Raw genomic sequence first — 24,065 nt, 5'->3', positions numbered from 1 at the left:
CAAAACCTTTCCTCCAAGAAAGAGGTTAGCCAAATATGAAAAAGTTTTATATTTTCCTTTCAGGAAAAGACTTTTATTTAAAAAGTAAAACTTAAAATTTGGTAAAAAAATCGGGACAAAAATCCTAACAAATCTCCCCTTTTTGGCTTGATTTTCTTCACTTGATCCGCCTTCTTCACATCACATGCATGAACTTCGTTCTAGATATAATCTTCATAACTGTTGCTTGTCATGATTAAAAATGGGTTAAAAATTAATACTTTGTTTTTATTTTTAAAGATGCAGCAACAAAAATGTTGAAAATATGGTTGAAACTTGTGCTCCACGTGTAGTTAGACAAAAATCTTCATTATCATCCAAATTGTTCCAGCTTGATTTTAAAATCGCTTTGAACCTGTTTAATCTCGTCTCACCACACCATTGGACCATTGAACCGTAAGTTCTGATACCACTTGTTGGGTTCGAAATCGAGAGGACGTTATGCAGAAGCTATTAGTTGCAAACTATCGTGATGATAATTCAGACGACACAAAAAATATACTAAAAATATATTATTGACTATGATTTGACCATTGACCTACATATTTAAAACTAAATCAAAATAAACTTAAAATCTATTGGGAGAAAATCTCCCCCTAAACGAAACTCTTTAAACGACTACATTGTGGATGCTACTATGTTATGGTATGAGAAGAGGGGTCTTCTATTTACAGATGTCCAAAACCTTTCCTCCAAGAAATAGGTTAGTCAAATATGAAAAAATTTTATATTTTTCTTTCAGGAAAAGTAAAAGTATTTATGATTACTTTTATTTCCTTACAAGAAAAAGTAAAACTTAAAATTTGATAAGAAAATTCAGGCAAAAATCCTAACAATTGGATATAACGCTTGTAGATCACTATTTAAATTACGATAAAGACAAAAAAAAGAAGGTAATTGTTTGTCCTAAGCCTAAATTTTAATTAACAGAATTAATAATAAAGGTGTCTGCAAGTTGACTTGAATACAAATTTTATAAAAGTGAAATAATTTGTTTAGATTATGAGTTTTTTTTAGTTGTGAGAGCTTTACTGGACTTTTCCTCTTTTTTCTTTTTTTTTTCCCCCCCAAATTAAATGTTTTCAAAGGGACAATTCTTTGTTGCTATATTTCTCAACTTTACATTTTTTGACCTCTTTTTTCGAGCATGGATATGGTCAGGGAAAAAGCTTTATTACAATAAATTAAACTAAAAGGTACTACTACAATTTACTTCTTTTTTATTATTTAAATAAAAAGAGAGAGAAATTATATTAGTAGTAATAATTAATATAGGCTTGACAACAAATTTATTTAAAAGGTAGATATGGTCAGTGGCGGAGTCAAGATATTCATTAATGGGGTTCAAAAATGCACACACGAAAGGGGTTCAACATATATTATATATACATAAAAAATAATTTTAACAGTGTATAAATAGTGTAATTTTTCGTCGAAGGGGTTCATATGAACCCCTAGTATATATGCTAGATCCGCCACTAGATATGGTCGTTTCGTTTTTTTATTGGCAACAAATTAGTTCGTTTTAGAAAGAAAACACAATTCTTTAGTTCGAATTTTTTATCTAGCATGTTTAAAATTATAAGATTAAAGTGTATTTTATTATTTTTTTTATATATTTTTAATTTAAGATCATAATAATTCAAAAATTATTTTATTTTTTTAAACTTTATATCAGGTTAAAATTTAACAAATAAATTGAAACAGAGGGAATAATCTTTATTTTAATTTATTTATCTGATTCGACTTATTGCAAAGTTTAAAGAAGTTAGAATTTTTTAGTCATGTAATTTAAATTAAAAAACATATAAAATATATTAAAATAATATTTAATTTTATAGTATCAAACGTTATATAACAATTAATAAATTATCAAAAGGAGGACAACTTTTTTCTTGAACCGATTAAAATAAAAAATAGGACAAAAATATTACTCCCTTTATCCTTAGTTGTCTGTATTACTAAAAAATAATATACACTAATATTTATCTAATTTAAAAAATTAATACATAATTTGCATCTTGTGTCTATTTTATACCTAGTACTAAACACTATTAATCACTTACTATATTTTTTAAAATATTAAATTTATTATATTAGAAAGATAATATACTCTCTCCACCTCAGTTTATATATATGATGTAGTTTGATTTGACACTAAAACTAAGAAACAAAGAAAGATTTTTAAAATTTATGATCTATAATAAATCAAAATATTTATTTAATTATAAATCAAGGATAAATAAATATTTTAAAATTAAATTTTTATAAGATATAAAAATATGTCAGTTTTTTAAAACTGATTAAAAAAAAATTGTTAGAGTAATAAAATTACCCCTCGGATACAATTAGTGTATAAATATTATTCAACGGAGGGAATAAAACAGGAGCAATATTTAATTTTGAACCTATCCGCACACCTCCGCAGCCAGAACGAAAATATTCTTTTAAAAGGAAACTGGTCCTCCATTATAGTACCCAATGCACCAGTATAAAAAAGCTGTCTGTAAAAAATTCATCCCAGAAAGCAAAGAAAAATGGCGATAGGGAGTTTAGCTAGACGAAAAGCATCAACAATATTATCATCATCAAGATATGTGTCTAAATATTCGTCATATTATTTTTCGAGAAGTTTTGCATCGGGATCGGATGAGAATGATGTTGTTGTAATTGGTGGTGGACCTGGTGGATATGTAGCGGCCATTAAAGCTGCGCAACTTGGTTTGAAAACAACGTGTATTGAAAAACGGGGTACTCTTGGTGGTACTTGTCTTAATGTTGGTTGTATTCCTTCTAAGGTACATTTTTTTTTGGATTTTATTAGATCTGTTGATTTTGGTATGGTTTGTTATTGGAATTATGTTGTTTTTTTTGTGATAAAGAGGTCATTGGTTTCAAGCTGTGAAAACAGCTTCTTGCAGAAATATGTAGGGTGAGGTTGTTTACAATAAAGCCTTGTGGTCCACATGACTGAAGCTTTAGTGTCCCCGACTGCCCATTTTGGCATTATTACGTTGTAGCAGTCTGACCGGTTATGTTGTATGGAGTGGAGTGTTGGTTAGTTAAGAATTTCCACATTTAAAAGTTGGAGGTGGCGGAGCTGAAGATGCTGCGATGGATGTGTGGACTTACTCGGAGATATAGGGTTAGAAATAGATTATTTGGGAGTGGCTTCGGTGGAGGACAAGCTGGGAGAAGTGAGGTTGTAATGTTCGGGCTTGTGATGAGGAGCTGCACAGATGCTCCAGTATGGAGGCGTGAGAGGCTAGCTATGAATGGTTTTCGGCGATGTAGAGGTAGACAGAACAAATATTGGTGGAAGGTGATTAGGCATATTATGGAGGAGTTACAGCTTACGAGGACATGACTCTTGATTGGAAGGTGTGGAGGATGCTGATTAGGATAGAGGGTTAGCGAGTAGGAGTTCGTCTGTTATAGTAGGGAAGGGTGCTTTGTTTGTATCTGCGTTTGTAGTTTCTTGTTCGTGCTGTTTCGGTGATGTCTATGACTTTGAATAGATAGTTTATAGTATTATCTTGTGGGTGTCTTGTTTCCTTTATTATCTAGCGGTGTGTTATCTCATTTTGTTGTGTGCTTTTATGATTTTTTGTTTGTTATATTGTTATCTTTCCTGAGCCGGAGGTCTATCGGAAATAACCTCTCTACTTCATCTGAGGTAGTGGTATGGACTGTGTATGCGTTACCCTCCCCAAACCCCACTTTGTGGGAATACACTGGGTATGTCGTTGTTGTTGCTGTTGTGTGGAAATTCAGGTTTTGGTTATATTTATTTTAGTTAATGTGAAAACGATGATGTGATTAAGGGTGTGTTCCGTATAAAGGAAAATGCTTTCTCAATGTGAAAAAAGGGGCTTATTTTTTAGTTTTCGATGGGTAAGCAAGGAAATATCAGAGTGAAGGGTCATAGCGAAGGGGCTTATTTTTTAGTTTTCGATGGGTAAGCAAGGAAATATCAGAGTGAAGGGTGAGAAATACACCTAAAGTATCTCGGCTTTTGAGTTTCATATGTGTATTATCAGGTTTACGAGTTTTCTACCTAAACTATCACCAACTATTTAGTAAAAAATACACGTTAAATATCAATATGTTCTTTTCAGTACTAAATATGATTTGTTTCTACTTGAACTAGAATTGAGTTATTTATCCAAAGTCAAGTTGTGCAGACTCTTCATTTTCGATGCCACACCCGTATTGGATTCTTCAAAAATACACTACTTCTGGCGAATCCAACAGGCACCCGTTGATATTTTTGACGAGTCTGAGCAATATAAGATCCAAAGTGAAATAAAATAGAAGGTGCTTTCTCTTAGAAGTAAAATAGAAGTATAGAACTAAATTGAGTTTTATGACACTATTGGAAGGGGATTTTAGACATCCTAATTTCCAACTTATGTGTTAATATGTGACTTACATATAGAAGTAAAGATACCTGACATAATGAACAGTCACATTATTATAGTTGATGAGAGTGATATGTTGCAAGTAGAGCAGAAGTCAGTTGTGGGAAATTACCGGAGTCTGGACGGGGACTGGAATGGACGAGTTGACTTTTAGCTTTCATATGCAATTATATTATAGGGATCTGTTGTTTTTTCCGCGTTAACTTCTTCTTCCATTCCATTTGAATTTAAAAGTCAAAATGTATCAGTCTCCTTTCAATAGTTTTATCAAAGTAAGTTAAAAACCAAAAGTTCTGCAAGGCCCAGTCTGCCATAAATGAGGCATACATCTTGTGTGGATTTTAGTCTTTGTGAAAGTCTTTTCTCACAAAAATTTAGTGGGCTTTCCTTTCATTTTTTCATCAAAAGTTTTGAAGGTTAAATACATTTTGTCATGGTTGTGTATTCTTTCCTTGGTTTGGCTGCTTAGCAAGATATATATACACCTTACGCGATATTTTGCACTGACGTATATATGCCAACTTTCTCCATATGGCTGACTCAGTTTCTTTGATACCCTTAAAATGTGACATGCCTGAGGGTTCCCCTGTTGTGAACCTAAAGACATAATCTTCCTAAGAGGTCATTTTGATTGGTACCTAACCTTGCCTAGCTTACCCACTGGTGTCCATTGGGTGCATATTTATCTGATGACCTCCACTTATCATGTAATAACCCTTAACTATAGAGTTCTGCTCTAGTAATTTGCTAATTGATATTCTGTTATGTGTCATCATGCACTTTATTTCATTCTTCTACATAGTAAAATTAACAATGGTACTCTTAAAATATAGTACTTGGCAGAGTGCACAGGTTTATGCCTGTCTTTCTTGTCGATAATTGTGCTTGGAGCATTGTTGTCAGCTTTTAAAGGTTCAACTATTTACTGTTTCTGCTTTTCATGTGTAGGCACTTCTTCATTCCTCCCACATGTTCCATGAAGCTCAACATTCATTTGCTCAACATGGTGTGAAGTTCTCTTCTGTTGAGGTAGATCTTCCTGCCATGATGTCCCAAAAAGATAAGGCTGTGGCTGGCCTAACACGAGGTATTGAGGGTCTGTTTAAGAAGAACAAAGTGAACTATGTTAAGGGCTATGGTAAATTCCTTTCGCCTTCTGAAGTTTCCGTTGACACCATAGACGGTGGTAATACTGTTGTTAAGGGTAAGAATATTATAATTGCAACTGGTTCTGATGTCAAAAGTCTTCCTGGGTTAACCATTGATGAGAAGAGAATTGTATCATCTACTGGCGCTTTAGCTTTGACTGAAGTTCCCAAAAACCTGGTTGTTATTGGTGCTGGCTACATAGGCCTCGAAATGGGATCTGTCTGGGGCCGCCTTGGCTCACAGGTGACTGTTGTTGAATTTGCGTCTGATATTGTTCCAACCATGGATGGTGAAGTTCGCAAGCAATTCCAACGCTCTCTTGAGAAGCAAAAGATGAAGTTCATGCTTAAAACTAAGGTGGTATCAGTTGACACTGCTGGGGATGTTCTGAAGTTGACCCTTGAACCTGCAGCTGGTGGTGAACAAACTACACTAGAGGCTGATGTTGTTCTTGTTTCTGCTGGTAGGGTTCCATTCACTTCAGGTCTTGGATTGGACAAGATAGGTGTTGAAACCGATAAGGCTGGTAGAATCTTGGTCAATGAGCGTTTTGCCAGTAATGTCACGGGGGTATATGCAATTGGTGATGTCATTCCTGGGCCAATGTTGGCTCACAAGGCAGAGGAGGATGGTGTTGCTTGTGTGGAATTCATTGCAGGCAAAGAGGGTCATGTGGACTACGATTTGGTTCCTGGTGTTTGTTACACTCACCCAGAGGTTGCTTCCGTTGGGAAAACTGAAGAACAGGTTAAGGCCCTTGGACTTGATTATCGCGTTGGCAAATTTCCTTTCCTTGCAAACAGTAGGGCCAAGGCAATTGACGATGCTGAAGGAATTGTAAAGGTACTTGCTGAGAAAGAGACTGATAAAATCTTGGGCGTTCATATCATGGCACCCAACGCAGGTGAGCTTATTCACGAAGCAGTCCTGGCCTTGCATTATGGAGCATCAAGTGAGGACATTGCTCGTACATGCCACGCACATCCAACAATGAGCGAAGCTCTGAAAGAAGCAGCCATGGCCACTTATGACAAGCCCATCCACATATAGAAAGTGTCATATCATTGTTTTCGTTTTTCCTTCGAGGATCTTTGATTACTTGGAGGAGAGTTTGTAATTGCTATATCATCCCTCAAGTATATCTCGAACAGAAGTTTACACTCCTCCCTCCTCTCTTAATTTGGTAATCAAAACTACCTCAAAGTTAATGTTTTCTCTTCTGCATATTCATTTCTGTAATAACGACACGAGCTGCATGTCGAGTTTAATTGTCATTAATCTGAGTCTCATTTAGTTATTTTTATTATAGCTCCATCTCATCTTTGATCAGCATTAAAGATTTTGCTTGATTGAAATTTGTGATGCTTACTTTCCACTTTACCTCCACGAGGTAGGGTAAGGTCTGCATACATTGTATCCGTTTCAGACTACCTGTGGGATTTCACTGGGTATGTTTGTCGTACTATCCAGTTTGGTGTTCTTGGTAATGTTGTTATCCGTTGGATTATTATTTAATTCTCATCGAAGTTAAATTATTCTCAGTACACTTTTACATGTTACCCTCGAGCGGCGTATGGGCTGTGATGCATGTGGTAGAACTCGAAAGGCTGGCCAAGGTTGTGTTAGTCATCACTATCCGTAATATCAAATAAATCATTTTTGTTTTCGGTAAACTTACCAAGACTATAGTCATAGTGATCTTCCTATTCAACTGTTTCAGTCATTTTCGAGCAGCTCATATCTTTATTGAGGTGCCCAAGCCCAAAGAATCGATCATTTCTATACGATTCCCTTGCTAATTTTATTATTGAATCTCTTTGTTTTCGACTCTTTAGTGAGGGCTGAGGCTAACTCATTAGCATCAAAGATCAAACTATAGACATGTGATGTTAATGCTTTACTAGTCATTTGTAAATTGGTCCTTGGTTTGTCCTTCAATTGTTAATATGGATCGTTTCTATGGAATATGTTGTCTCACCTAGCTATTTATCTCCCGGACACAATAGATGATTAGACAGGACATAACACACTTTCAGCATATCGAGAACATGACCTCTATAGAAGGTTGTGGAGGTCATGTATTCAAGTAGAAGGCTAAAGGTAGTAGAACATCGTCATAGCTCTTAACTTTCGATTTCTATCACTACCTATTGTCTCTTGTACTTCGGTTATTGCACTATTTTTACTATAGTTGCTAGTCCGTTTCATAATGCTTTGCCATGTTTTCTGGTCTTTTGCCATGATTTCTTCTATTTCGTTGTCGTCTTTCAATCTGCTTGGCGTGCTTATCCTTGAGCAATTGTCTATCGGAACAATCTCTGTACCTCCCAAGGTAAGGGTAAGGTTAGCATACAATCTATCTACCCTCCCTAGATCCCGCTTGTGTAATTACACTAGGTATGTTATCATTATTGTTGTGCCAACAGACGACTGCACAAAGTGAACAATGATACATCTCAAGTATTTGAGTTTACAGTAAGTAGTAAAGGTCATGGACCAAAATAAATGACTGCAAAATGAAGGAGAATTTATTCCCTTCTATGTCACAAGGACTTAATTGGAAACACTAATCTGAGTTTATTAATGCACTTATATATGCTGTTCATCCTTCATTCCACCCTGGGAAGATACGAATGAAGATCGTCCTCCCTCGAGATAGGAACAACAATGAGTAGCTCGAGCTGACCATAAGTTACTTGCATTAGCGTCTAGCAAGTGAATACAATAGTTTCAAACAAGCAAGATACACACCCTCTAGAGAAGTTCATCGTTCTTATTGGATTTCAGTACAGAAAAGTAAAACGGATATACTGATCGCTGTAAGTGCATCCATTTGTGAACTCAGTTTAGGGACCGACTTTCTCCGGTTTGTAGTCGATGACGAGGACTTTCTCCAGCTGAGGAAGCATTAGATTTGCAAATTCAACATGAACCGGATGACTTACATACTCTGCAACACCTTCTGTACTGTCGAACGTTGACTCAAAAACATGAGTGAAACCTTGCTGGAGGTTCTCTGTGCTCACATCCTTACCCCTGCCATATGACATCCAAATTACATTTCAATACTTCTATGAACTTCCAAGAACAACAACAACAGCATACCTAGTGCAGTCCCACAAGTGGGGTCTGGGGAGGGTAGAGTGTACGCGACCTTACCCTACCTCGTCGAGGTAGAGAGACTGTTTCTGAAAGACCCTTGGCTCATTGTATGAAAAACAACAACATACCCAGTGTATGAACTTCCAAGGAAAAAGAAACTAAAATCCCACTCACCAAAGAACTTGTGTGTATAATCACAAAAGAAAGATAAAACCATGCATCCAGGTGCCTAAATTTTCAAGCGAAAATGTTTCATTTGGGTCTACTTTCCTTACCCTTGATGGCGATGGAACAGTATTAACAAGATGAGTGTTTCAGAGACACGAATGCTAAGATGGTTGTGCTAAAGTAGTGGAGTAACATTTTAGGCAGTACATGTTAGCTAGAAGCATATCATGATGATCCCAAAGCCTAGATAAAAGAGGTATTTGAACTTATTGGGTTATTTTTTTAAAAAATGCCTCAAATAACTCTGACAAATTTTGCAAAAACTTATGGCCCTATTATATCCCTCAAGCTTGGAACTAAATGGCTAGTTGTTGGATCATCACCTTCTGTTGCTATAGAAATCCTCAAAACCCATGATAGAATCCTGTCTGCTAGACATGTTCCAAATGCCATTCCATCAAAAGGATCAGATCTTGACAAGACATCATTGGACTGGAATTCTGGATGTAACAGTAGATGGAGATACTTAAAGGCCACTCAGTTTAGGTCATGAGAACTGGCAGGAATCGTTATCAAGTGTCTCGAGGCTTCTAATGGCTCAGAATGTTTTTTTTCTTTTTTTTTCCTCAAGCTCCTAGATATAAAACTTTTAGGGCTTTGTCGCCAGAATCAAGACAAAATATTACTTCCATATTCCTTTCCATTAAGCATATATCAATTAGAATTGAGTTTGATTCAACAGGACAATCTATTCAAGTATAGAGTTTATGTAAAGGGCGGTTGTTGGTCCCTTCAAAAGTTGCGAGTCCTTGCCGCTGCATGAGTTGCTCACGTTCATAAAGAGATCCATGATCCAGTCATGAGCTATCTCTCATGCCTAGTGAGGCAGAAGCAGTAGCTTCTAGGACAAAGCGGAGCCAATACGATTGGGGTGGGGGTGGGGGTGGGGGTGGGGAAGCAGCATCCTTGTAAGACACTTGCGGTGTTGCAAAATGATGAAATGTCAACTTGAGCAATCGAAGCTATGAACATTACAGGGGGAGATATTGATATTGAATAGCTATTCTATCTACGCAAGTTCATCTGAAAGTGAGGAAGAGAGGAAATTTGGAATTATCAAAACACTTGTCTCTCTGCCCTTCTCCACTTAAATACTAGGCTTTGTATAAATAGAATTCGAACCTATGACGTGCACCTAACTGACATATAGAATGAGCTATGCTCTTACCACCTGACTAAAACTTTGGGTGTGGGTTTATACGTGGAATTTTAGTGGCATAACTCCCGTGGAAAGTGAGCATAAGGTCCTCGATACACATTCCTGGCTAGGAATGGAAGTCAGGCAGGTGGGAAGGTGGAACTGGGGTGGGCGAATTACCTATTCTGAAGTTCACTTTTGGTCCCAACCCAAAGTGAGAAGTCCTTGTTCTCTCCCGTCGAAATACTTTGCTATCTGGATGTGTAAATAATGGAGAAACAGAAATCACCATTTGCTCATTGATTCAGATGCAGAAAGTAGGCCTGCATATCCTTATACCTAGACTGCTTTCTTGCATTAAGAACGGAAATCTGACGTGCTAAACTATGTCTAACTTAAGTTATCATCCCAAATTATATCAGTGAACGCCAAATCTTTAAGACCCCTAGTACCAAAATATTTGATTATAATTAAGCTAATTACGGTAGAAAGGCCATTGTCACAAAGATACAACTTTCACACTCATACTATGATACAACAACAACATACCTGGTGAAATCCCGCAAGTGGGGTCTGGAGAGAGTAGAGTGTACACTCATACTACGATATTCACCTAATTTTTGCTGTTTCCGCTGCAACTTCTGTACTTCTTAAAGGAATGTGATAAATAGGTGTGAACTTAAGATTTTGAGAATCAAATAAAAATTATCCCCTAAGAAATAAATATTAGGAATTTCAGAGGTAGAATATATTTTCTTCTCAATAAAGTTAAAAAAGACAAACACGTTTTGCCTCTGCAACACGAAGAAAATGTGTTGAAGGGGCAGAAATCTTGATTAGATGGACGAAAAAGAAAAAGAGAAAAGGAACACTGAGAAAAAGTTAAGGGTTGGGGCAGGCAGGGCACGCATACGACTGGTTGTAAATAGGGAAAAAGGTTAAATGGACCAGTACTGTGAAGGGGAAGGCTTCACATGCTTCGCCTTGCACCATGCCATTTGCTATCCATATTCCTCTCCAAAACATCTGGCCAGAGGGGTAAATTCATTTGCTACAGCAACTTCTATAACTAGTCAGGAGCAGATCGGAGTTTTCTTGCAAGCTACAATAACTTCAATTCCGCCCATCATAGTCTAAGATACTTGAAGTACTCGAAAAATGTCAGGAACTATGATCATACTGTTATCACTCCTTGTCTCCAATGATTTAAACATTATTAGTTGGACTAACAGTTATTTCAGTTGTTATCTGAAGTTTCTCAATCAGAAGTAGTTATTTCTTTGTAGTAGTTTGCAGTTTCTCCATTCCAGTAATTGTTGAAAATATGTCTCAGAAATAAAGTAGGAATATATATTTTTAGTAGTTTTTAATTATTATAGTCCTATGTGACTTAGGAATTAGTTGTCTCTTTATTATTTGAATAGGAATTAGTTATCCCAATTTAAATTGGAGTGCAGTTAGAAATTTAGCTATAAATAATGTTGAGTTATTAATAAAAAAATTTCCTTTGACAATACTATTGTCGTATTTTATTTTTCTCCAACTCTTTCTCTGTTATTTCTCCAATTTCAAAGCTAAAAACCAACAATTGGTATCAAGAGTCAGTTTCTTGAGGGATGTGTGAGAGATGAATTCTGAAAATAACTTTTCCCAAATAGCTCCTCCTGTCTTTGATGGTGAGAATTATCATCTTTGGGCAATAAGAATGGAGACTTATATTAAGGCTTTAGATCTTTGGGAGGCTGTGGAGGAGGATTATGATGTTGTTCCGCTGCCTGATAATCCCAAAGTGGCCCAGATCAAAAGGAAAAGAAAATTAGAAAATCAAAGGCAAAAGCAACTTTATTTGCTAGTCTGTCTCAAATAATTTTCATGAGAATTATGACCATTAAATCACCAAAAGAAATTTGGAATTATTTGAAAGAAGAATATACCGGAGATGAAAGAATACGAGGCATGAAAGTATTGAATCTAATAAGGGAATTCGAATTGCAAAAGATGAAGGAATCTGAGACCGTCAAAGAGTACTCAGACCGACTTCTTAGCATTATTAACTAGGTAAGATTGCTTGGCACAAAATTTAAAGATTCAAGAATTGTTGAAAAAATTCTTGTTGCTGTGCCTGAAAGATACAAAGTATCAATAACTACCTTGGAAAACACAAAAGATCTGTCCAAGATTACCTTGGCAGAATTGTTAAATACGTTGTAGGTGCAAGAGCAAAGGAAGCTAATGAGGTAGGATGGTATGGTTGAAGGAGTTTTGACAGCCAACCACAAGACTCAAAGCAAAGGTAATAATTCAAGAAAAAATTACCCACCTTGCCAACACTGTGGCAAAATAGGTTATCCTCCATTTAAATGTTGGAAGAGACCAGATGCACAATGCAAGATTTGCAATTAACTTGGCTATGAAGCTGTGATTTGCAAAAACAAATCTCAAAAATATGAAGCAGAAGCCCAAGTCACCAAAGAAGAAGAAGAAGATCACTTATTTGTGGCAACATCTTCAACCAAGAAATCTGATTTTTTGATGATTGATAGTGGTTGTACAAACCACATAACATATGACAAAACTCTTTTTAAAGAGTTTTTGCCTTTGAAAAATAAGAAAATCAGAATTGAGAAGGGTGACTATCTTTCTGCAAAAGGAAAAGGGAATGTTGCAATCAAAACAGTTTCAGGTACAAAAATAATTTCAAATGTCCTTTAAATGCCCGATATTGACAAAAATTTGTTAAGTGTTGGCCAGCTAATGAAAGAAGGATTTAAATTATTATTTGGAGACAAATATTGTCGAATCTTTGATTCTACTAATCATGAGATTTTACAAGTTGACATGAGAGACAAAAGTTTCATATTTAATCCAATAGAAGATGCACATAAGTCATGCAAGAATAAAGACGAATTGGCAGATTTATTCAAAAGGTCAAATTCAGCTGAAGCCGAGACAATTTCTAATCCAAGGAGTAGTGTTGAAAATATGTCTCAGAAATAAAGTAGGAATATATATTTTTAGTAGTTTTTAATTATTAGAGTCTTATGTGACTTAGGAATTAGTTGTCCCTTTATTATTTGAATAGGAATTAGTTATCCCAATTTAAATTGAAGTGTAGTTAGAAATTTAGCTATAAATACATGTTTTGAGTTATTAATAAAATAATTTCCTTTGACAATACTATTGCCATATTTTATTTTTCTCCTAACTTTTCTCTATTATTTCTCCAATTTCAAAGCTAAAATCCAACAGTAATATTAGAACTTAGAAATTCATGTCCTAGTTTCAAGGGGTAGTTATCGTATCAGTATTGTATAAAACTCCAGGTTTAATCTATGAAACGTAAAAAAAAAAGGCAATCTGGTGCACTAAAGCTCCTGCTGTGTGTAGCGTCCGAGGAAGGGCCTACCACAAGAGTGTATTGTACGCAGCTTTACCTTGCATTTCTGCCAGAGGCTATAAGTAGAAAATTATTAAGTTTTTGAGTACTTCAAACTCAAGAGATTGCAGGTTCTCACTTAATGAGCCAGCACCATAGATCATAAAAAGAAAACATTAGATTTCATATTTCAGTGTCCCATAACTAGATCCATATCAGGGGACCATAACACATACATTTCACAACATTTTTTCTTTTAAATTTATCTGGAGTCTAAACAATACAATTTTTTTTCCAATAATGGGTTAGTCAAAAGGGAGAACGACGTTTGGTCTATTTTCAATGAACTTGAAAGAATTGCATTGTGAGTGGCTTAGCCCAATGGAGATGATCAAGCTACACCTCGTTGGGGAGAAAGAACAACAATATAACACTGAGAAAGTCTCAACATCATCTATTATAGTGATTGCAAGCATACAAAATTAACTTCTCAAAAGCACCTCAAAGACAAAAAGGGGTTTTGTTAAAATCATATTGAGGGAATTACCAAAATCAAAACATTTATAATCTAAATTTCAGGAATGCATTTGTTTATTTTGCTTTAACATTGTCCACATTTAGTAAATGATCATTTGTGAACTTTGTATGCCAAGCTTATACTACTATCCCTCCTACCTATCCACCCACTCCGATATTGGAAAGTTCAGAACTCTAGTGCCCTTTCAGCATTTTAGAAGTTACTACTTTCATGAGTATCTCAAATTCTCAATCAAAGGGTGATCTAACAATTAGATGCTCTCAGCGCCAACGAAAAACCAATTAATGGATACTCTTTTTTGTAGACAGTGTTTTGGTGAGTAGGAAAGGGAAAAGGGTTGTCAAAAATGTTTTCCAAGATTTCATGCTACTAGCAACAAGGAACTCGTCCTGAGGATGATGGCATCTTCAATTTCAAGATACTGGAAAAAATAAAAAATCCTTAACAAGAAGTTACAGGTTAGGCACTATTGTTCTACACAGAGAGAGAAGAAGAAAACGTTTGAGGATAAAAAAATATTCTTCTTATTTATTCATTCACATCTGAGAATATAAATAGACAAAAGAATCATATTCCATTTCTAACTAGGAAACAAATAAAATCTTATTCTACCTTCAACTAGGATACTAATAAATCCTATTCCATATTAACTTAAATAACTAAATTTCAAAAAAAAAAATTACTAAACAAAAAAAGAAAAATAACAGCAAATAACTCAATACTTCAACACTCCTCCTTGAGATGCTTGCTGGTAACTCCAAGTTGTTTACAAAGAGTTTCAAATTTAAATTTGGGAAGAGCTTTGTTAAATATATCAGCGAGTTGATCCTCCTTGGTCTCAACAATTTCATTGAACATCTCAATACATTTTTTCACAAGGTTCTTCCTAATCACCTTGAGAATCTTGTTCTGTTGTAGCATCTCACGACAGATGTTGAGAGACAAATAATCAAAGTCCACAACACCCTTCACAAATCCAAGGTACTCGGGCATAAGCTCCTTACAGTTATCCATAATGAACATCTTCTAAGCTCCTATTTTCTCCTTGTAGTCTTTGCATTTGTACCATTCCCCAACAATAGGACACATCCCACAATGATCACAACCTACCCCAATATGAACTTGCGACCCTCCTCCCGTTAACCATGCGGAAAGATCAAATCTAGGTAGTGATTTGCAGCCAGCAGCCTCGTCCTGATTTTGTGCAGATGGGATCTGACGAGCAGCTCTGTATGCTGATGCCTTTTCCCTTGATGCATACAACTCGGGAAACTGCTCTTCCAGGTAGTGTGCAAGAATCAAACAAATGTTGGGGTATCCATTTGGATGCTCCAGTTGGCAAACTGGACATCTACATAGCTTGTCGCTAAGATTGATCACATAATTTTCACAATAAACATGGCCACAATTAAGAACTACGGGTCGGCACAACAACTGCTTGCAGATACCATAAAGCAAATATCTCATAAGCACCTGCTTTTCACTTGCACTGGTATTTTCATCTGTGAAGTTAAGATCTTTTGACGTTGCATCCATACTGGGTTCAGGACTCGATGTTGCAGGATTTAAAGAAACATCTCCTGAGGAATGCTCTCCTTTCTCTGCTGAACCACATTTCTGCAAAGGACCAGAATGAGGTGAAGCATTGTCTGAAACACTATCATTCTTGCAAAAGGATTCTGATAAATAGTCATCAACATCATCATAGTTTGACACATCATCCCAATCATCCATCCCATCATCTCCGTCCTTCTGATCTTCATGAAAAGTGAGGTCTGAATTGGAACTATTGTTATTGCCAGAGTCTGGAGATCCGGATGTGGTCCCAGCTACAGTATGTGGATTATCCTTAGTTATAGCCTCCTTACTGTTTTGAAGCTTTTGAGGATTTTCTTGAGAAGTGATTTGTTCGATTTCAACGTCCATTGTAGCGCAACAATTTTCAATTTTTCCAGAATAAAAAATAAAACCGTCATTGTTGTGACATTGACTACTTCGACAAACTTCCTCAGAATTTGAGTTTCAATTCAAAGGAAAACTTCTTTTTATCATTTCAACTATAACCACTTCTTGGCCGCTAGAATCAGAAACAACACATTTTTGGTCTTTGAACAGTAACATGTAATCTTGTTCTAGCATTTGACCAATACTCAATAGATTTTGGTCAAGATCAAGTACCAACAAAACATCTCGAATAAATTTAGTACCTTTGGGAGCTTTAATTGCCACAATTCCTTTACCAACAATCTCCAACGTGGTTTTATCGGCCAACTTGACACTACCTTTGGCAGATTCCAACTTCGTAAAATATTCTCGTTTGCTGGTCATGTGTTGAGTGCAACCACTATCTAGAAACCATGTATTTTTATCATTCAATCTTGTTGCTGCCATCGCCGTAAACACAAACTCCTCCTGTTCTTCAACTTTCGAAACGTTGGCTTTTTGAGATAGTTGGTTGTTCACCTTCTTCACTCTGCAAAACTGTAATACCCCGCATGTTTCTAAGCTAGGAAGTGAATAAATATTCCTACGTATGAAATCTCCTATCCTGTAATTCATACTTGAGTACATGACTTACAATGAATATCCTAGTGATAGGATAGTTTATGAGGCATTAAGCATGTTCATATGAGTCACTTAAGGCAATACAAGCTAAGAGTTTTTGAATCCATCAAGTTTTAGTGTTCGATTTTGCAAAGGTCATCTTTGAACGAGTATAACTTGATGTTAATGTGGTATTTTGGCTGATTTAGACCCACCAAATTGTAGAGAATCGAATTAGCTTTCCAACGATACCAATTTCGCCTTAATCCAATAGCCGAGCGAAAAGTTATGCCCATTTTCGTGAGAGATAGTAAGGATAGGCGATTGGTTAGGCGTTGTCCAACCAAACATAGGCAATTGGTTAGGCGCCGCCCAACCTAGCTTAGGCAATCACTTGGGCGCCGCCTAAGTCAGTTCCAGGTGCCAAAAACACTCCGTTTTGAGTTATTTTAAGGGTAATTAAGTCTTTTAACACTCCTTACACATCCCTAAACTTAACCCTACGAAATATATAGCTTCTAAACATATTACAACCCTATTATCATCTCAAAGCTCATCATCCAAGAGCACTAAAAGAGAAAAACAACTAGGGTTGCGTAACTAAGCTTGAAGATCCGATTTCAAGGAAATTCCTCCGTCAATCATCAAGAATCTTCCTTCTAAGGTATGCGTGAGTTGATTCATGGACTCCTTTCGTCCATGAAGCTCAAGAACCTCTTCTAAATTTTGAATTATGATGTTTATGTTGTTGGTGGTTGATGTTCATGTGGTTGGAGTTTGATGATGCCTAAGATGGGATCTTTGTATGTTTATTGTGAGGATATGGTGGTATTTAACGTATAAATATGTGAAATTGGTGGTTGAATATTTGTAATCTTGATGAATCCACCTATGCCTAAGATATGCATGTAAGGTGTTTGTGAAAACACCTAAGGGAATAGAAATCATGCTTTTATGACATAATAAGTCCTAAATGACTATTCCATGTTCTAAGTTTATGTTCAACGTGATCCCCATGCTATTGGCTTGAATTGAAGAAGTTGTACGAGATGCTCATGATATTGTTGTGATATGGAATGACCATGTTATTGAAGCCATGCAAGTATATACATGTTGTGTGCATTCCCGATCATGTGATAGTTTGTTGACAATCATTCTTATTATGAAAGCCTTACTTATGATATTGTGAATTGTGGACTCAAATCTTGTGATCAAGTCATGTCATGTGTGTCAGTTTCCTCCTATCGAGTCCTGGGGGTACTTGTACCCGAAAACTATAGTTGTGTGCCTAGAGCCATGTCATGTTTCACGATATCCGAACTCAAGCTATGATTCCATAGACTTCAGTCAGTCATGTGACTCAGGAAAACCTCATGATCTTAGTCAGTTATCAGATATCAGTAACATTCCGCCAGTCAACGGAATTCAGTAAGATTAAGTCATGCACAGTCAGTTATTCATGTCCAGTCCCTCTAGATAGGAGTAGAGGTTAGCACCGAGTGAACCCAAGGATGGGAACTCACCCGCCAGTTCAGGGTGTGATTCTTAGTAGTCATCCTTGTGTTCCAGAATTACGTAGCCAGCGTAGGTTGAGACATCTTAACCCGTCAGATTAGGGTTGATGAGGTGGCTTAACCCGTCAGTTTAGGGTTCCCACCGTTCTCATTGAGTACCCGCCAGATAAGGGTCACTCACAGGCTGTCCTTACCCATGGCACGGTATTGACACCCATCCAGTCGGGCAGAGATTGGACCCCAACTTAGCCATAACGGCATGCATGGGGCATGTCGGTTAAACACTACTTCCCACAGTTTCAGTATCAGTCTCAATAAAATAACTCAGGGCGTTCTTCAGATTTCAGTATATGCAGGACTGTCAGATATAGTCGTCCATGTTATCAGTTTCAGTATCAGTCATGACAGTTATCAATAAACCATGTATTAGCTTACTGGTCATGCTATCACGTATTCATGGTCCCAGTTTCTATATATGTGTGTTTGCACTCCCATGTTCATATTAGTCAGTCAGTGTTGTTCATGCATGAAACCCTTTCTGTTCAGCCTACCTTCCTCGTATACTCAGTACTCCAGTTGTACTGACGCATTTGCGCTATGGTGCTTTCTTTTCATGTTACACCATAGGTTCCGAGACACAAGCTCCAGCCCAGCAGTAGCGGTAGCATTCCAGTCGCAGAGACACAGTGAGTCCTCATTGATTCGAGGACAATATGATTTGATACATTTATTTATTTCTTCAGTTCAGTTTTACGGAGTTAGTTGGAGACATGTTCCTTCAAATCCTTATTCAGATAGTTTAGAGGATTTTAGATTTACGTTCAGACTTAGCTTTCAGATTGAGTTGTTTTGGGTATTTTCACCCACATGATTTTATTCAGTTGAACCTTATGGCCTTACAGTTCTATGTATTCCGCATTATTATATCATGATTTGCAGTATACAGGTACAGATATCAGTCATGGGTTAGCTTGTGGTCCCTCGGGGTCATAAGCACCGTGTAGAATTCCGGTTCAGCGAATCGGGGTGTTACAAAAACCTTTCAATATGTCCAAGCTTATTGCAATATCTACACTGGAGAGGTGGTTTCTTCCCCTTAAACGAACAATCATCCTCTTTATGATTGGTTTTACTGCAATACTTGTATGGAGAAAAGTTTTCTCTCTTCTTGACTCCATTGCGAGAATCGCCTTGATTATTTCTACTAGAATTAGTAGAAGTTTTTGGGATTTTACCTTCCTCTTGCATTTGCATCTTCCCTTTGAACATGGCTTGAAGAGCAGTTTCAGTAGCTTCTTCTAGCCTTAAGAATCTTCTTTGCTCTTGAGCTTGAAGAGCATGTACAAATTCTGGAGGTGACAGTTTTGGTAGATCTTTCGAATCTTTGAGTGAGGAGATCTTTGCTTCAAATCTTTCCGGCAAACTCACAAGAACCTTTTCCACAATTCTTGAATCTGTAAGCTCTTCTCCCATAAGTCTGATTTGGTTTGCAACCTTCATCAACTTGTTGGAGAATTCTTCAATAGTTTCTGAATCCTTCATTCTGAGAATTTCAAACTCTCTTCTCAGATTTATCACTTTTATTTGCCTAATCTTGTCACTTCCGTGAAATTCTTCTTTCAACTTGTCCCAAGCCTCCTTTGCAGTCTCACTCGCCATAACTCTAGCGAAAATTACTTCTGAAAGTGCTGATTGTATGCAAGAGAGAGCTTTAAAGTTTTTTGCAACCTCTTTTCTGTGATTCTTAATTTGCGCCATAGTTGGATTATCTGGCAAAGGATTTACCTCTCCTCCAGCCTCTACCACTTGCCACAGATCATATGCTCGCAAGTATGTTCTCATCTTTATAGCCCAAATTGGATAATTCTCACCAGAAAAAATTAGGGGCGAAGGAATTGAAAAATTGTTGGAAGCCATAACAATATTGACTTTTACGCAGGGTTATTTTGGGGGTCTTCTCTCTCACAGACCTCAAGAAATTGGCTCTTGATACCAATTGTTGTTCTACAGAACACAGAGAAGAAGAAAACGTTTGAGGATAAAAAAATATTCTTCTTATTTATTCAATTCTTCTTATTTATTCATTCACATCTGAGAATATAAATAGACAAAAGAAGCCTATTCTATTTGTAACTAGGAAACGAATAAAATCCCATTCTACCTTCAACTAGGATACTAATAAATCCTATTCTATATCAACTTAAATAACTGAATTTCAAAAATAAAATTACTAAACAAAAAAAGAAAAATAACAACAAATAACTCAATACTTCAACAGGCACAAAGAAAGGAAGTCGTTGTGCGGTTCAATATCTAATTTGTAGAAGGCATCTCAACATATCACCTACCTCTTTACCTAACCATACACTGGAAAATGATCTTTCAAAACAGCACATTTCCAAACAAACTTTTTCCTCCATACCAAATGCAATTTATATTCTTCCCCCCACCAACCACAGGTACATTGTAGAAGTTGGTGTGATCAGTGAGCACTTTTTCTATCAGTAATCACCTTTTTTTGTCTTTAAGTTTAAGTATGTCTGTTGCAGGTGATGAAACCTCTAGTTGATGTAACCACTCCGGAAACACCCAAAGTAGTTAAGGGTAATGTTAGAATCCATAATGAAGCAATTATATGATATGAATGGTATGCAACCTTAACAGTCATTCTTGAAGTAGCGGTTTACAAGCATGACATCTCTGGTCAAAGCTCCATCTAAGAAGTGATAGCCTAATAACCAGCATTGATTGTGTTATGACTTGCAGTAATTGTTCTCACCAACACTGATTTATACATTGTAGCTACTTCTCCTGATCTAAATGACTAGATGCCAATCAGCTAAAAAGTTCAATAGATCTAGAAAAATCATTTCTTTTATCAGATTGACCTTTTAACTTACCAAATGCTGCAACATCTATAACAACAACATAACCCAAAGGAATCCCACAAAGTGAAGTCTGGGGAGAGTAGGCGTACGCAGACCTTACCACAGGGATAGAGACTATTTCCAGTAGACTCTCAACTCAACTTACCAAAATAACAAGCTAATGAAAATCAAGAATGCTTAAGTTTTCATTTTTTATGTTTCTAATGATAAGAACCAAGAATGTCAACACTGAACCAAAAAATTCACACACACAACATAAAAAGGGGTTGCTCCAATACACAACTAAAAAGAGACAAATCATCCACAGGTAAGGAAAAGGGGTTGACCAGAAGAGCAAGATGAAAATCAAGAATGCTAAAGTTCTTCTTTTTATGTTTCCAATGGTAAGAACCAAGAATGTCACCATTGAACCTTTTCTTTTACCCCTCCCCAGGAGCTCCCACCTTTTTGCTCATCTGGTTACTCTCGAACTCACAATTTCAGGAGCAACTCCCTCTTGTCATTTCAACATTTGAACCAAAAAATTAATGCACACACATAAAAAGGGGTTGCCCCAATACTCAAGTAAAAAGATAAATTATCAACAGATACAGGAAAAACAAGGGAAAAATTGAAAAGGGGTTGAGCAAAACATCAAGATCCAAGATTTGTGGAGGAGATAAGAAAGAGGGTACCAATGAAAATCAAGAATGCTAAAGTTTTGCTTTTTATGTTTCCAGTGGTAAGAACCAAGAATGTCCACATTAATAACCGTGGTATCTGGGCCAGCTAAATCCCCGCATACCTGCTACCTCCCAGCAGCAACAGATATTAGGTCAAACACACGCATAGAAAAGGGCAGTTCCAATACTCAACTAAAAACGTCCAAATCAAGAATGCTAAAGTTTTGCTTTTTATGTTTCCAATGGTAAGAACCAGGAATGTCAACATTAATAACCGTGGTGTCCGGAGCAGCTAAATCCCCGTATACCTCCCAGCAACAACAACTATCAGATAAGGCAGATAAGGCACACATATAGAAAAGGCCTTCTGTAATACTCAACTAAAAAAAATCCAAATCATCCACATATAATGAAAAAAGGTAAAAGGGGTTGAACAACACATCAAAATTGAAAGTGAAGGAGATAAGAAAGAGGAGGGTTACCAATGAAAATCAAGAATGCTAAAGTTTTCCTTTTTATGTTTCCAATGGTAAGAACCAAGAATGTCAACACTGAACCTTCTTTTTTACCCCTCCCTAGAATTTTTTGGTCACTCGAACTCACAACCTCGGGGGTTGAAACTGAGGGATACTTACTATCTGAGCAACTCACTTTAGTCATGTCAACATTGAACTAAAAAGTTAGGCACACACATAAAAAGGGGTTGCTCCAATACTCAACTAAAAAGAGACAAACCATCCACAGATAAAGAAAATAGGGAAAACGGATTGCTCCAAGACTCAACTAAAAACATCCAAATCATCAACAGAAAAGTTAAAAAGGGAAAAGGGGTTGAACAACACACATCAAGATTGAAAATTAGTGACGGAGATAAGAAAGATGAGGAGTACCAATGAAAAGCCTTCATGGGTTCAATGAGATTGACAAGATTGGCATATTGCTTAATGAGTTGATCAATTTTGTCAGGTGAGATTTCATCTTTGAACTTTGCTAGCAAAATGTGCTTCACTACTCCTCCCTTAGTACCCTCCATTTCCCCCACTCTTCTTCTACTTTGCTCAGTTGCAGTGTTGATTAGAGAAGCAAAATTCTGAAGAGCAAATAGTGCTTTGGCTCATGATATCTATTAGTAGTCCCCAATCCCAATGTATGCCAAACTCATGAACTATTTTTTTTTTCCGTTTAAAAAGAAATAATTGATAATATTTTAATTTTTTTTTTTTTATATGACATATTTAAGAGCATAAAATTAAAAGATATTTTAGATACATCTAACGTAACTTTTATTTAAGATCAAAGTTTTTATTTTCTTCAATTTTATACCAAATTAAACAAGTCATTCTTTTAAAATGAAGAGAGTATTTCATTTAGGAGTCATTTGGAATGAGGATAAGGTATAATAATATCGGATTATTTTATAGTACATTTGGTTAGAGGTATTGTATCATAATATATGATAGGTAGTATCAGAATTATTTTATCCAATTATTTACATCATAATTTATATCATAATAATTTATATGTATAATCTATAATTTATATTTATAATAATATATTAAAAGTGTGAAGAACTAGGAAAAATGATTTGAACTTATTGCCCTTCATTAAAACTTTTTATAATAGATAAAATTATCTTTTCACTTATTTTTCTTTAAATATTATATTTTTAGCTTTTTATTGTAAAATTAGCATGACTTTACTATAATTAATAATCATAATTAAAGTAATTCTTTTTATTTTTCTGTTAGGATTCACAAAATTTTATTCCTATTGAATCATGGGCTCTACAAAAATTAATCTCCAAGGATCAGAGATTACACGACAAAGGAGAGTACTAATATAGATCACGAGTTGTGAGTTTTTATATATGTGCCTATTATTTTTTATTTTTTTGAAAAAAAAAAAAACTTCAATAGGGTTCTATAGTTATTGTACATAGGATTTGCAGTAATTTTTCTTTTGAAAGCATATAATTCTGTTAAACTTTATTTTATAGCTTTTTATTATATTTTACATCATTTATTTTATTGCATGTTAACATTAATTTTGTTGGTGATACTAAACAAATCGTCCTTTTTTGTTCGTAAGCAGCATTTGTTATTGTAACTTTTTTTTTTAATTTTCAGGTTCAGATTTACTTTTCTATTGCGTTGGTTATATTTATCAAGAACAACAAAACATCTTTTTATGTTTATAAGTAACTTTCGTTATTGAATCTCCAACATAATTTTGTGATTTTTAGATTTTAGATTTTTTTTTATTACATTGGGTTTGTTTATCATTATTTTAATTATGAGTGTTTATATATTATATCCGCTACATCATACTAATTATGAAAATTCTATATATAGTCATGTTTATTTGTTCAGTTGTAAAAGTCTTAAAAATCAACTGCTTTAACAGCCATTGCTTTAACGGACACATTAAGGATTTGTTTTCTTGATTAGGCAAAAAGTATTAAATTTG

At 35.8% G+C, this 24,065-nt stretch overlaps 2 protein-coding genes across 2 annotated transcripts; one reads left to right on the top strand and one right to left on the bottom strand.

The window, feature by feature from the left end:
* The first annotated feature begins 2,532 nt into the window (after positions 1-2,532).
* LOC107871223 (leghemoglobin reductase) lies at positions 2,533-6,887 on the top strand. Its single transcript, NM_001325003.1, is given in 2 exon segments — positions 2,533-2,837; positions 5,409-6,887. Coding segments are annotated over 2 exon segments (1,512 nt in total). The 5' UTR covers positions 2,533-2,576; the 3' UTR covers positions 6,660-6,887.
* Positions 6,888-8,166: 1,279 nt separating this feature from the next.
* Positions 8,167-22,917, bottom strand: LOC107871222 (stress-response A/B barrel domain-containing protein HS1). The gene is made up of 2 exons (XM_016718082.2): positions 22,490-22,917; positions 8,167-8,645 (listed from the first exon to the last, which is right to left on the bottom strand). Exons 1-2 carry the CDS (start codon positions 22,630-22,632, stop codon positions 8,456-8,458), a joined length of 333 nt encoding a protein of 110 aa, XP_016573568.1. The 5' UTR covers positions 22,633-22,917; the 3' UTR covers positions 8,167-8,455.
* Between the last annotated feature and the right edge of the window lie 1,148 nt (positions 22,918-24,065).

Source organism: Capsicum annuum, chromosome 5 (genome assembly GCF_002878395.1).
Source record: "Capsicum annuum cultivar UCD-10X-F1 chromosome 5, UCD10Xv1.1, whole genome shotgun sequence".
NCBI classification, from domain to species: domain Eukaryota; kingdom Viridiplantae; phylum Streptophyta; class Magnoliopsida; order Solanales; family Solanaceae; genus Capsicum; species Capsicum annuum.
The sequence above is the reverse complement of the archived record's forward strand: the minus strand, read 5'-3'. Positions and strand labels throughout refer to the sequence as shown.

What these genes read in the sequence shown, in the direction of transcription:
- LOC107871222 (XM_016718082.2), bottom strand. Translation starts at nt 22,632, where the DNA reads ATGGAGGGTACTAAGGGAGGAGTAGTGAAGCACATTTTGCTAGCAAAG. An exon ending in CCCATGAAGGCTTTTCATTG is followed by an intron (nt 8,646 to 22,489) that starts GTACTCCTCATC and finishes GTCATATGGCAG; the next exon opens with GGGTAAGGATGTGAGCACAG.